The sequence below is a fragment of the Danio aesculapii genome, chromosome 15 (assembly GCF_903798145.1).
Source record: "Danio aesculapii chromosome 15, fDanAes4.1, whole genome shotgun sequence".
Taxonomy (NCBI): Eukaryota; Metazoa; Chordata; class Actinopteri; order Cypriniformes; family Danionidae; genus Danio; species Danio aesculapii.
Window position 1 is genome coordinate 47,932,814 of NC_079449.1, and position 13,272 is coordinate 47,946,085.

The 13,272-nt window shown below is 35.9% G+C and overlaps 1 protein-coding gene and 1 long non-coding RNA gene across 3 annotated transcripts; one reads left to right on the forward strand and one right to left on the reverse strand.

Moving 5' to 3' along the window:
* The first annotated feature begins 1,244 nt into the window (after window positions 1-1,244).
* On the forward strand, window positions 1,245-11,847 carry alox5b.3 (arachidonate 5-lipoxygenase b, tandem duplicate 3). 2 transcript variants are annotated; one of them, XM_056474484.1, is made up of 15 exons: window positions 1,245-1,316; window positions 4,033-4,186; window positions 4,916-5,114; window positions 5,221-5,302; window positions 5,765-5,887; window positions 6,258-6,361; window positions 6,490-6,662; window positions 7,529-7,675; window positions 7,767-7,976; window positions 8,177-8,263; window positions 9,319-9,497; window positions 9,598-9,722; window positions 10,652-10,752; window positions 10,843-11,013; window positions 11,120-11,847. In XM_056474484.1, exons 2-15 carry the CDS (start codon window positions 4,037-4,039, stop codon window positions 11,297-11,299), a joined length of 2,031 nt encoding a protein of 676 aa, XP_056330459.1. In that variant the 5' UTR covers window positions 1,245-1,316; window positions 4,033-4,036; the 3' UTR covers window positions 11,300-11,847. The 2 variants fall into 2 exon arrangements, with proteins under 2 accessions (XP_056330459.1, XP_056330460.1); XM_056474485.1 differs by having other exon boundaries at window positions 1,254-1,316; window positions 4,036-4,186.
* On the reverse strand, window positions 11,216-13,244 carry LOC130242392 (uncharacterized). Its single transcript, XR_008838970.1, has 3 exons — window positions 13,164-13,244; window positions 12,977-13,002; window positions 11,216-11,295 (listed from the first exon to the last, which is right to left on the reverse strand). It is a non-coding gene; the product is annotated as an uncharacterized LOC130242392 (long non-coding RNA).
* Window positions 13,245-13,272: the final 28 nt, after the last annotated feature.

Sequence of the window (13,272 nt, forward strand, 5' to 3'; positions counted from 1 at the left end):
CGTGTCAGGCAAGGTCGGTGGTTGGTCGAGGCCTAGTTGCGTCGATTTCAGTTTCTTAGGTTTTTGTTTGCTCATGTTGAGATATCCAGTCGAACTTGAAGTCTAATTGTTTTAAAAGTAAATGCGTTCTGAAAAGATAAAAATTACAAAATTATTGGTCCTTGTAAGTATTTTTAACGGATTTGGCTAATGGAGCTCTTAAAGACACGTCTTACTCCGTCATCGCTCAGTGGCGCCCCCAGGACAATGGTTTCTGCTTGTCTGGAAAATGCTTCTTGATTTAAGACTTTTTAGATATTTTGACTAAAAATGAGACAAAAACTCTAATAAAAAAGCATTTTTGCAGTGTTTCATCGTCATTTCATGCTTTGGTTGATGTTTATGAGGTTGACTGTGTGAAATGAGTTTTCAATGTCAACTTTACATCTTTAATTAAAGGCTGTGTGGCTCATGTTTAGGTCAATTGTGAATTAAAACAAAGATAATAACTAAACTGTAGAGTGCTCAGCATATATAAGTACACCCCTCACAAATCTCTCTTTTAAATTCATGTGTTTAATAGGAAGCTCTACAATATTATATCTGTGTATGTACATTAGTCAGTACTGAAGCCAAATCTGATCTAACAAAATGTTTTATTATAACGATAAACTAGTACACCCAAATTCATATGTTAGAGACAAATATTAAATACAAATTTTAAAAAGAGGAAAAATAAAGAAAATGACTTTTTTTCAATTTAGCTGAAGATTTGTAGGTTGTAATCATTATTATTTCTTTTTGCAATATTTAGCTTGAATTTTATAGTAGTATCTTTCCATTTCTAAATATGTTTGGCGACTAAAATATTGTTTTATTAAATATATCTGTTTAATAAATCTGTTATGTTTAAATGCACCAAAATACACTGCCTATATTCACAGAGAAATGGAGGAAAATATTCATTTTCAAATTGAGGTGTCCTCAATTAATCTGAGCACTGTAACTGAGTGAGTGGTTTAGCATCAGACAGAAAGATCCCAAACACCAGCATTTGTGTAAAATGTACCCACTTCACACTTCAGCTCAAGTTATAGTGTCTTAAAACAGTCGTGTAAGGTATTAAACCCTGAAAGTTCATAAAAGTGACCAGGTTAGTTTTCCCCAGTAACAGGAAGCTGTTGCCCAATAGCACACATGAAGAGAGGATGATGTAATGCTCATTTTAATGGTCTATATAAACTACTGCATCTCTGAGGATTCACACTGACGTAAGGAAACCCCCCCTGGCAGGATTAAAGCACATTCAGAGGCGTCATCAGGAGTCTGAGCTGCAGGTTAGTGGATCAAATAATGGTTTACCGCGGTAAAACGTTTAACATTTCTTCAGGAGGCCGAGATTACACACTGCTGTCTGTGAAGAGCCAACAAATTAGTGTGAGTGTAGAGTAATTTAATGACTACATTAACTTTAAAAGGAAATAAACGACCACAATTTAGTTAACCCAACAATCAGCCCACATGCACTCTAAGAAATGTTGGGTTATTTAAACCCAAATTGGGTAAAACATGGACAAACCCGAACATTGGGTTACATTTAGTCCTATTAATTGAATTGAAAAAATTAACCCAGCAGTTTAGTCTGCATTACACTCAGAATTGGGTTGAAATAACCAAGCATTTTGAGACTAAAACACTAGAGTAATTCATATGAAATACTACAGTGTTTTAACATGACAGAATGTGTGTAGTGTCAATAATCTTGATTCATCTAAATCTAATGGTAAAAAGAAAAGCATAATTAGTCTACTTTTAACAACTACTAGTAAACTTGACCCATTTTGACAAGTTTGTAGACTTATTTGATTTGACACGGTTATGTGTACATCTACATGCTGGATCCAGTAGTTAAACTAATACAGTTTTACTGTAGAACATTCAGTAAAGTTAACTAGGAGCCAGAGCTGTACTGTTTTCAGATCAAAACTGAAAATATTGAAATAATCTATTTATTTCTCTTTATATTATTAAGTATTTTCAATTAATCCAAATTTCGTAACCAAATTAGCTGGCTTTAATTGTGAGTAATACAATTACTATGAGAAATAAATTTTATTTAGCTTTTGAAACAGAAATAACAATACTGTCTAAAGACTGATTTCCAAACCTACACCAGTAATGACCAGTGTGCAAAACATTAAGGTTTTTAGATTAATTGTACTGCAATGCGTGCCATAAATTACAGAACATGCTTGTAAATATACTGAAAACAGTTAAACATTCAGTTTAAAATGTTTTTCATAATAAAAGTTTTTATTAATCACAAAGACAATCTGAATTTACATCTTACAACAGTTTAGAACATTACATTTTTAGATTAAAAGGTGATAATTTGTTGTCAACACAGACAAAGATGTGTTATTTACTGGATTAATATTGTAAGCATATTTTCATTTGATTGTTCCAACATTGATACATTAAACTGATATGACAGATGCTCTTTTGTCTGTCTTAAAATATGGATTAATCTAATGTAGTAATAATGTGAACAACAACATAACCTATTAATGAGCAATAATCAAGGCACATGCAGTAAATACTGTCGAGAATTCAACATGTAAACAGTTTAAACCCTTATTTCTATATTGTGCCAAAATAATATGTAGTTCAATCGTGTTGAGTGTTTATAATAATATTTAAGATGCGTTCTGTAGGATTTTAAATTATTTGTTATTGATCATTTAACCTGTAATAATCAACACGCTGCATCATAGATTAAAAACGGTATAATTCTTACATTAGAGGTGGGTCATACAACATAAGTAATTGTTTATTATTTATTATAACGTCTAAATAAAAAAAAAACATCCTTAATATTCATGGTAATTAAATATTTGTCTATGTTGAACAATCATTCTTATATAATTCTTATGGTTATAACCATAGACTATAAAATATAGGTTACAACAGTCATCAGATATGTCTTCTATCTTTCACAGGCAGCTTTCAACCGGCTTCAAATCACCAACACACACACACACACACACACACACACACACACACACACACACACACACACACACACACACACACACACGCACGCACACACACACACACACACACACAAACACAGAGAGAGAGCCAGAGTCAGTATGGTCATATGAGCACAGGCAAGAGAGCTACGTCAGACAGTGGTGCATATACTATAGTTTATTAATTATAATATAATATATTAGTATATAATATAATATAATTATAATAATATCATTTACTGCAATAATTACAATATAATATAATAGTGTAGAACACTATTTAATTATAATATAGTTTATTGCAATAATTAAAATATGGTTTTAATAACGGTTGATATATTTTATTTCATTTGATTCAAATCTAATTAATAATATTATAATATTAAATTTTAATGTAATATTACAATTACCGGAATTATAATTTAATTACTTTGAAAAGAATCTAATTACAAGAATTAATAATAATTTAATTAAACCGATAAGAATCTAATTACCGGAATTATAATTTAGTTAAACTGATAAGAATCTAATTACCGGAATTATAATTTAGTTAAACTGATAAGAATCTAATTACCGGAATTATAATTTAGTTAAACTGATAAGAATCTAATTACCGGAATTATAATTTAGTTAAACTGATAAGAATCTAATTACCGGAATTATAATTTAATTAAACTGATAAGAATCTAATTACCAGAATTATAATTTAATTAAACTGATAAGAATCTAATTACCGGAATTATAATTTAATTAAACTGATAAGAATCTAATTACCGGAATTATTAATTTTATACTATAAAGGGGCGTGGCTTAAGCCGTAATGGCTACAATCCATCAAACTTTTTGACACATGCCGCCTCATATTCCTCTCTCTGCCATATCTCCATGAAAACCACACTTTTATCATGACTAGTTTGATCAACTGCACTCAAACACAATGGCCACTGCCGTAAATAAACCTCACAGACAAAATAAAAGCCCACAGATGATGATTCTGATGTACTCGTCTTCTCCATTCCAGCAGAATGTTCACGTACAGAGTATCTGTCGAGACTGGAAAGCAGGCGTTTTCTGGGACTCTGAACTACATTTACCTGACGCTGGTGGGTGAAGAGAGAAGCAGCGACCGAACTCTGCTGGACAAATCCTGGTTTACACGTTTGGAAAGAGGATTGGTAGGACTTTTTGGGATCTTTCAGATATACGTTTTACTTTAACTCTCCTTTAACTAATCTAAGACTGAAACCGGTTTCTGTTGACTTTATATTAGAGCTGGGCAAATATTAATCGTGATTATTTCCATCCAAAATAAAAGTTTGTTTTGATATTATATATGTGCGTGTATTGTAAACAGTTGAGGTCAAATTTTTATATATATTTCCCAAATTATGATTACCAGAGCAAGGAATTTTTCACAGTATTTGCTCTAATATTTTTTCTTCTGATCCAAGTTTTATTTGTTTTATTTCGGCTAGAATAAAAGCAGTTTTTAATTGTTTTAAAGCCATTTTAAGCTCAATATTATTAGCCCCTTCAGCAATATTAGTGTTGGATTGTCTCCAGAATAAACCACTGTTATACAATGACTTGCCTAATTACCCTAACTTTACCCTAATTACCCTAGTGAAGCCTTTAAATGTCACTTTAAGCTGAATACTAGTGTCTTGAAGAATATCTAGTCTAATATTATGTGCTGTCATCATGGTGAAGAGAAAAGACATCAGTTATTAGAGATGAGTTATTAACACTAGTATGTTTAGAAATGTGTTAGGGATATCTTCTCTCCGTTAAACAGAAATTGCGGATAAATATAGAGAGGGGGGCTAATAATTCTGACTTCAACTGTATATTCATTGTGTACATGTATATGTATATGTGATCTCTAACAGAAGTTGTCATTAAAGGTGGTTTCCATTGACATCCATGTGGAGGAGACTCTTGGAGAGCTTCTGCTGGTCAAACTGGAGAAGGAGAAAACCCTGATCAACGATGACTGGTACTGCAGGAGCATCAGTGTAACGGCACCCACTGGAGACTGCTTTGAGTTCCCCTGTTATCACTGGATAGCTGATCAACAGGAGCTGGTGCTTCCAGTAGGACGGGGTAAAGTCCTGAATGAGGAGAAATACTCTCCTTTGTGCACTTGTGTGTCTGTTTGTGTATCGTGTATGTGTGTGTTTATGCATTGTGTACGCTTGTGTTCCTTCAGGTCGATTGCCTCAAGATGAAAAGCTCTCAATACTGAAACAGTACAGGCAGCTGGAACTGGAAAACAGACAAAAACACTACAGGTATTTAATGCCACAATTACAGACCTGATCAGAATTAAGTCTTTGGCAGTTGTTTGTTGTTTTAAAATACTTCTAATTACTTTATACTTAGAAAAACACTGTACCGGTTCAGGTTTAGGGAAGAATGAGGCAGGAACATTCAAAATTCATGTCAAATTAATCAAACAAAGAGAAAAAAGGCAGCTCCTGATGGACGAATACCACACTAAAACAGAACCGCAATATAAAGTGTCTGGGGTCCGTTGTTCTGCCGATACACCAGGGGCACCATTGTCTGAAATGTGATGTAATTACAAGAGCTGGTTGTTCATGAGAATGATGCTACTGTTTTATTTTGGTTTGAACGCACTTTAAAGTTGTTATAAAAATTTGCAAATTCCTTTTCAAAGCCATGCGCCATCGCTCTCCCTGTGGTTCATTGGTTATGTCAGTCTCAAAAGAAGATTAATGTCTCTTTTGCAGGTGGAATGAATGGAAAGCTGGTTTACCGCTGTCCATAGATGCCAATGGCTGCTCTGAACTGCCTCTGGACGTTCAGTTTGATACTGCAAAAACAGTGGACTTCAGTGTGAATTTCCTAGAAGGGTAGGTTACCCTGTTTGTGTTTATTATTTTGCATAAATCTCCAACAAATGTTCATCATACTGATTTCTTAAGACCTAGTTGAACTGCTGCAGGGAAATATTTCTGATTAAATGAAGCAAGATCAATCTTCCACCATAAGCGCATTGCAATTTGGAGTTCAGGTTTCAGATGTGTGCAATGTAATTTCAAATGTCTTTACACTTTTGCTTTATAATCTTACACAACCTTTTAAATTATTGATGTCCTTCATTGTTTTTTGCTCTGTGACCTCAATAATTTTGGTGGAATTGATCCCATATGTAGCTTAACCTGAATCACACACTGATACTCAGATTTTGAGCATTCAGGTCTATTCTTTCTTCTTTTTCAGGATCGGGATTCTTGGTCTTAATAAACTTAAGAGTTTGTTCCAGTCTTGGAAAGACTTGGAGGATTTTGAAAGAATATTCATAATCATCAAGAACACCGTGTCAGGTTTGAATCATTTCTTTATTTCTTTTATTATTATTTTTCAAGATTGAGCCCTCCACTGATTGTGCTGCCGAACAAATGCAAAAATGATCAGTTCACCCATTAACTCACTTTATTATTCACTCTGACAGAGTATTTGATGGAGAACTGGACTGAAGATGTAGTGTTTGGATATCAGTTCTTAAATGGCAGCAATCCAGTGATGATTAAAAAGTGTAAGAAACTTCCAGACAAGTTTGCTGTAACGCAGGAGATGGTGGACAACTCACTGGATAGAGGAACCACACTGCAGGAGGAATTACAGGTCAGAACGAGCAATAAAAGAATACAACTGAACGTTAAACAAATGAAGAGGAAACTACACTAAATATTACTTTGAATTGGTACAGCAGTGATATTATGTTGTTAGATCAGGCTTGTCTTTACTTGTAGACATGCCATAAAGTAGTGATGGGCATCATACTAACACGAAGAAGAAAGCTGTACTTTTAAGTTTATTTCAAAAGTCACAAAACTAGTTTAGTTTGAGCTTGCTTCATCCGTTTTATTCATCGTATTATCATCATAACTTCGTGATTTGGCTGTGCATTTAAAAATGACGGTTCCTGTGATGTAGTTCCCCTGCACAACTGATGCATCTCTGACAGTCAATTAGCACTCAGCAGTGAGTTTATCTCCACCCTTTTGGTACCATAGTGTTGTGCTGGTACTCAAAAGGTACTGGTACTTACAAAAGTGTCCAGAGATGTGACATATTCTGCCATTAACAACTTCTGACAGTTGACACGAAAATAATTGGATTTGGATCTTAATTAAGTATTCACATGTATAAATTACATATAAAGTTGAAGCAAATATGGAAATATAGGCAAATTATTGTGTATTACACTGAATCCACTTTGCATTTGCCACGATTATGCAGAATTCATCTCCATTGCATCAACTGTGCAAGCTTAAATAATTTAACTCAAGCCAAAATTGGGTCAGGGGAAGACCCTCCCACGATTAAACTAGAGAGAGGGAGACGGTGATCCACATTTAGTGAAAACCCAGCAGTAGATGAAGTGCCACAGTGGTCAAATCTGGATGTGAATGAATAATAATGAACAGAAAGAACATTTTTTCCAGTGTTTTTCTTTGGCTTTATTGCTAAATAACTCTCCTTTACAGGCAGGAAACATCTACATAGCAGATTATGAAATACTGGAGGACGTGCAACCCAATGACACAGACTCCAGCACCCAGCAGTATTTGGCTGCCCCCTTCTGCCTGTTTTACAAGAACATCCAGAATAAAATCATACCAATTGCCATTCAGGTGCCTGTAGAAAACTATTATCCTCAATTACTCGATAATAAAATGTTAGTGTCAAGTTTTAATAAATAATCTGCTTCGATTTCTGAAACAGCTCAGTCGTGAGGCCACTCCAGGACAGAAGAACACAGTCTTTCTTCCCAGCGATAATCAATACGACTGGATGTTAGCCAAAATGTGGGTGAAATCCTGCGACTTCAACGTACACCAGCTGATCACACACCTTCTCAGGACTCACCTGATATCTGAGGTGTTTGCCATAGCCATGTTCAGACAGCTCTCCGCAGTCCACCCTGTGTACAAGGTAGAGTAAACAGCACGTATGTTGGTTACGACATGTTTGATAACATACCGCAAATATACTGCAAACTCTTTCATTTCACTCAGTATTCACTTGCAACTTGTTACAACATGTTTAAAATTTAGTTTTTGATGAAGCCTGTGATACAATCACTGAAACATGTTGGTCATATATTATAATTGTCTTATTCTCTCTCCTTACAGTTACTGATACCTCATGTCCGTTTCACCATTGCCATCAACACTTCAGCACGTCAAACACTCATCAATGACACTGGGGTCTTTAATAAGGTATTTTAACACTTCATAAATAGTTTTTCCCACACGTTTCTAATGCCTCTGATTCTTTCAGATGACTTGTTTAAAGGGTTAGTTCACTCACAAATGAAAGCTCTGTTATTAATTACTCACCTCTAATGTCATTCCTATTTCCCGAGACCGTCATTCATCTTCTAAACACAAGTGAAGATGTTTTAGATGAACTCTGAGAGCTCCCTCATTCTCTACAGACAGCAACCAGAAATGCTCAAAAGTCTAAGGAAGCAAATAAAAACATTGCCAGAACAGACTATGTTACTTCAATGGTTTATTTGTAATCATTCGAAGCTGTACCAAAACACACTGTAAATTTGTTCACCAGTATTTTCTCTCTGGCATTTGTTTATTAGTCAGTGGCGTAGCGCAAAATGCGGGCCCCCCCCTGTACAGGCTGCACGGGTGCTTGCCCTGCAGGCCCATCCGCTATGCCACTGTTATTCGTGTACAATTGTATTGCCTGTAATAAACAGACCCTCATCTGATACAGCAGACATAGGTGAACTAAGTCATATTGACAGTTTTAGTGTCTTGAAGCATCCTATAATTACAGTTGAACCTATGAAGACACGTGGACTGTCTTGACAATGTTTTTGGTTCCTTTTCTGGACTTTAAATGACAGGATTGTTGCTGACCAAACTATTTTAGATTTTATCTAAAAAATATTTTCATTTGTGTTTAGAGGATGAATGAAGGTCTCGGGATTAGGGGAAACCAACCCTTTAAGACAGGGGTCACCAAACTTGCTCCTGGAGGGCCGGTGTCCTGCAGATTTTAGCTCCAACTCTAATCAAACACACCTGAACAAACTAATCAAGGTCTTACTAGGTATACTTGAAACACCCAGGCAGGCGTTTTGAGGCAAGTTGGAGCTAAACCCTGGAGGGACACCGGCCCTCCAGGACCGAGATTGGTGACCCCTGCTTTAAGACCTAGAAAGCATACTGTTTTAGTCTATCATTATGACGTTCGTCCTGTGATATTCTCTTCTTTGTTTACAAGATCTCATATGTGTCTTCTTGTTTAAAAGGCTAATAGCAGTGGAGGAATTGGAGTTTTGCAAGTGATCCACAGGGCCATGAAGACTTTAACCTATAAGTCCCTGTGCCTCCCGGAGGACTTGAAATCTCGAGATGTTCACAACCAGGAAGATCTGCCCAATTACTACTACAGAGATGATGGCATGATGGTCTGGGAGGCTGTGAAAAGGTAGTTAAACTGCACAAACATTTACAAAACAAAACACTGAAAGGTATTTGTAGTATTATGTTTATTTGCCGATTCATCATTTGTCTTGACCTTCTTCCAGCTTTGTCTCTGATGTGGTGGAGATCTACTACAGTAGTGATGAGACCGTTCAGAAAGACGAGGAGATCCAGGCTTTTGTTCAGGATGTTTACTCCTCTGGTATGAAGAATTGTCCCAATAGTGGTGGTGAGTACAGGATTACCATTTTACGCCAACCTGATTTCACCAAGTAGGACATGTTCCTGTGTTGACAACATTCCAATCAGCCAATCAGAATTAAGGGATATGTTTACCATTTATGTTAAGTTTAGGCTTACAGGTTTTTGCAATTCTACGTGATTATCATCAACTATTATTCCCTTCTCATTTTGGGAATAAGTTATGATTGGGTTTATAGGTAGGGAATAGGTGTGGATTACATTTCTGAAATGATGTTCCAGGATCAACATAGATGTTAATCCAGGATCCCACTGTACACTTCATGACGTGCACCATTTTCCTATATATATTTTATTGTAAATGTTTGTCATCTTGCACATATGCATTGTTTACATTTGGGGTCACCAACCTTGTTCATTTCCTGCAGAATTCAGCTCCAACCCTGATCAAACACAACTGAACCAATCAATTAAGAATGGATGCAGCCCTTGATAATTAGAGGCAGATGTGTTTGGTCAGGGTTGCAACTGAAATCTTGTGCTGATATCAGTCATTCAAGTGTCCCAATTTGCATACTATCCTTCCTAAATAGTATTCGAAAATAGAATGGATCCCAAGTCGTAGTATGTTGAAAAAAATATGCCAAAGGTTCCCGGATGCATTACTATTTTGGGTCAAATTTGGAAGTGTAGAACCTGCCATACTCTAACTGCTAATATTACACACAATACATGGCACATTGGATGTGAATTTGATTAGAACTACAAACTCGGGGGGTCAAAACAAACTACAAACATGGCGGACATTTGAGATCAACTGTCAAGTAGAGAGATTTTGGTAAAGTTATTTTAATAACTATTATTTAATATCTAGCTCTCCAGGAGGAGTTTGGTTGCCTCTGGTTTACATGAAGGTGCTTCTACATGCATACTCAAACACATTATCAATGCCCACAGAATTTCCAAACGTCCTGAAAACCCGGGAGCAGCTGGTTGAGTATTTGACCTTGGTGATTTTCACAGCTTCAGCACAACATGCAGCAGTCAACTTTGGACAGGTGGGATTTCGCAGACTTCTCTGGAGGAATAAAAAAATCTAGACCTCTGCAAATATCCAGCCTGATATCTGTGTCTCTCTTGTGTTTCAGTTTGACTGGTTTTCCTGGGTCCCGAACACTCCGTCCACCATGCGGAAACCTCCTCCCACAGAGAAGGGCAAAGTGGACATGAAGTACATCATGGAGAGTCTGCCGGACCGCGGGCGCTCTAGTTGGCATCTAGGAGCACTTTGGTCCCTCAGTCAGTTCCAGGATAACGAGGTTTGATGACTGATTTTTCATAGCTAGCTTAGAATACACTTGCTTCCAATATACTCAATGACCAAAGAAAACAATAGTTCATAGTTTTGCCCCATCTTCTGTCCAGCTGTTTTTAGGCGAATACCCTGATAAGCACTTCACTGAAGAAGCGGCCACCGAAGCAATTCATAATTTCCGCAAGAAATTAATTGACGTCACGAAGATCATCAGGAAGCGAAATGAAACTCTGGAGCTGCCCTACTGGTATCTGTCTCCAGACAGAATCCCCAACAGCGTGGCCATCTGAAGAAAACATCTGTGTTATCTACAAAAGCTTTTCATAGCACATCTACACAGTACGTCACTTAAAGAAAAGCCAGCAAAACACTGAGAGCATCATGGTTTTAACTGGGCTATTAGATCCACATCACAGAATAATCAAAATAAATGTGCAAGCAACAAATTACTGCCAGTCAATAGTTACTGCACTTGAAGAAACACACAGAATACTGATGAGAATCCTTACATTTTAGTGTCATTTTTATAACTTAATTTTTCATTCACAGTTATTTGATTTGATTTTAATCACACATCACATCTAAATTATTATTATTTATAATGCTGTGTTTTTGTGTTATGTAATTCTTTTTACTTTCTATTGTTTAATTAGTTTGTGGAGTTATATATAATTTGTAATTGTTGTTATCAGGAGTAATGGCTATTTCATGTTTTATTTGCTTTTTACATCACAAGACAATGTTTTAAAATGGTCATATTAATTGATATTTCTTGTATAATAACACTTTCTGGATTTGGACTGGTCGGATTAGAAATACACTCAAGTTCATTCAATAAACCTACGTCTTTCCCATCACGTTATCCACTGCTTTCTGCTCTTGATACTGAAGACTTTTCAAACGAGTACCAGGCAAGATGTGTTATTGGCAGGTTTGACTGGTTTTAGTCTGATTCCTCACAGGGACATCTGTCTGATCTAACACCATTATTCTAAGAACATTTCTATTACATTCTACTTCTTTCTTGTTTTCTCTTGACTTTCTGAAACTTATTCTGAAAGCTAAAACACATTTCTCAAATCTCTAACCACAAGTAGAACAATTGTCACACACCGGACGAGATACTGCATCATGCCACATCTTTAAAATAATACACGTTTTCATTAACAAAGTAAACACTGCTTCAAATAGATCATGACAAGAAAAGCTTTCTGAAACATGAGTTCAGTCCAGTACTCGACTACATGATGAGTGAACTCCAGAGATGTTTCTCGAGATCCAATTGTAAATTAATGAAATGTATCCAAGCCCTTCATCCACAACTCAACACCCTTTACACAAAGATCTTTTGGCTTTCGCTAAGATTTTTAATTCAAAAACTGATGCTTTAACACAACTTGCATCAAATCAAAGTGTTGGAAAGGAAAGAAAAGATGTAGAACCATTCGAGGAGGCATTTCGTGAGCTTTTTTTTAGCATGGCAAGGTTGCTATACCTATACTATTCAGCATTTACCTCAGGTAAATAAAGCTTTTCAGCTCTTAGCTTAATTAAAATTCACCTAAAAACAACCATGAGGGATGACCATTTGAGCTTCCAAGAGGTCATTGACACTAGATATAAGTAAATTTCTCCTGTATATAGTAAATACTTGCCTGTTACTCCAGTGAATTTCACCTGTAGTCTATAGTAAATACTTACCTGTTACTCCAGTGAATTTCTTCTGTATATATTAAATACTTCCCTGTTACCCCTGTGAATTTCACCTGTAGTCTATAGTAAATACTTACCTGTTACTCTAGTGAACTTCCAATGAATAGTAAATATTTACCTGTTAGTCACTCCAGTGAATCCCTCCTGTATATAGAAAATACTTACGTTACCCCAGTGAATTTCACCTGTAGTCTGTAGTAAATATATACTTACCTGTTACTCTAGTGAACTTTCAATGTATAGTAAATATTTACCTGTTAGTCACTCCAGTGAAGTTCTCCTGTATATAGGAAATACTTATGTTACTCCAGTGAGTTTCCCCTATATAAATGACTTGTTGATTACCCACAGGTTATAAAGACCTAATGGTTAGTTTTCTACGTTTTTTCAATGCTAATCAACAAGCTTTTATTGTTTAAAAGACATTTGGCACAATCTTACTTTTATATTTAGGCAGGTGCTTTGCTTTCGTTCGTTCTTTCCTGATGTAGTGCACTTAACAGCCATTCCCTATTGTGCGCGTGAATGAGAGAGAGCGAGAGAGTGACGT

Coding starts and splice junctions, on each gene's coding strand:
- alox5b.3 (XM_056474484.1), top strand. CDS start 4,037: ATGTTCACGTACAGAGTATCTGTCGAGACTGGAAAGCAGGCGTTTTCT. Junction 8,264..9,318: donor ACACTGGGGTCTTTAATAAG/GTATTTTAACAC, acceptor CTTGTTTAAAAG/GCTAATAGCAGTGGAGGAAT. Junction 9,723..10,651: donor GAATTGTCCCAATAGTGGTG/GTGAGTACAGGA, acceptor CAATGCCCACAG/AATTTCCAAACGTCCTGAAA.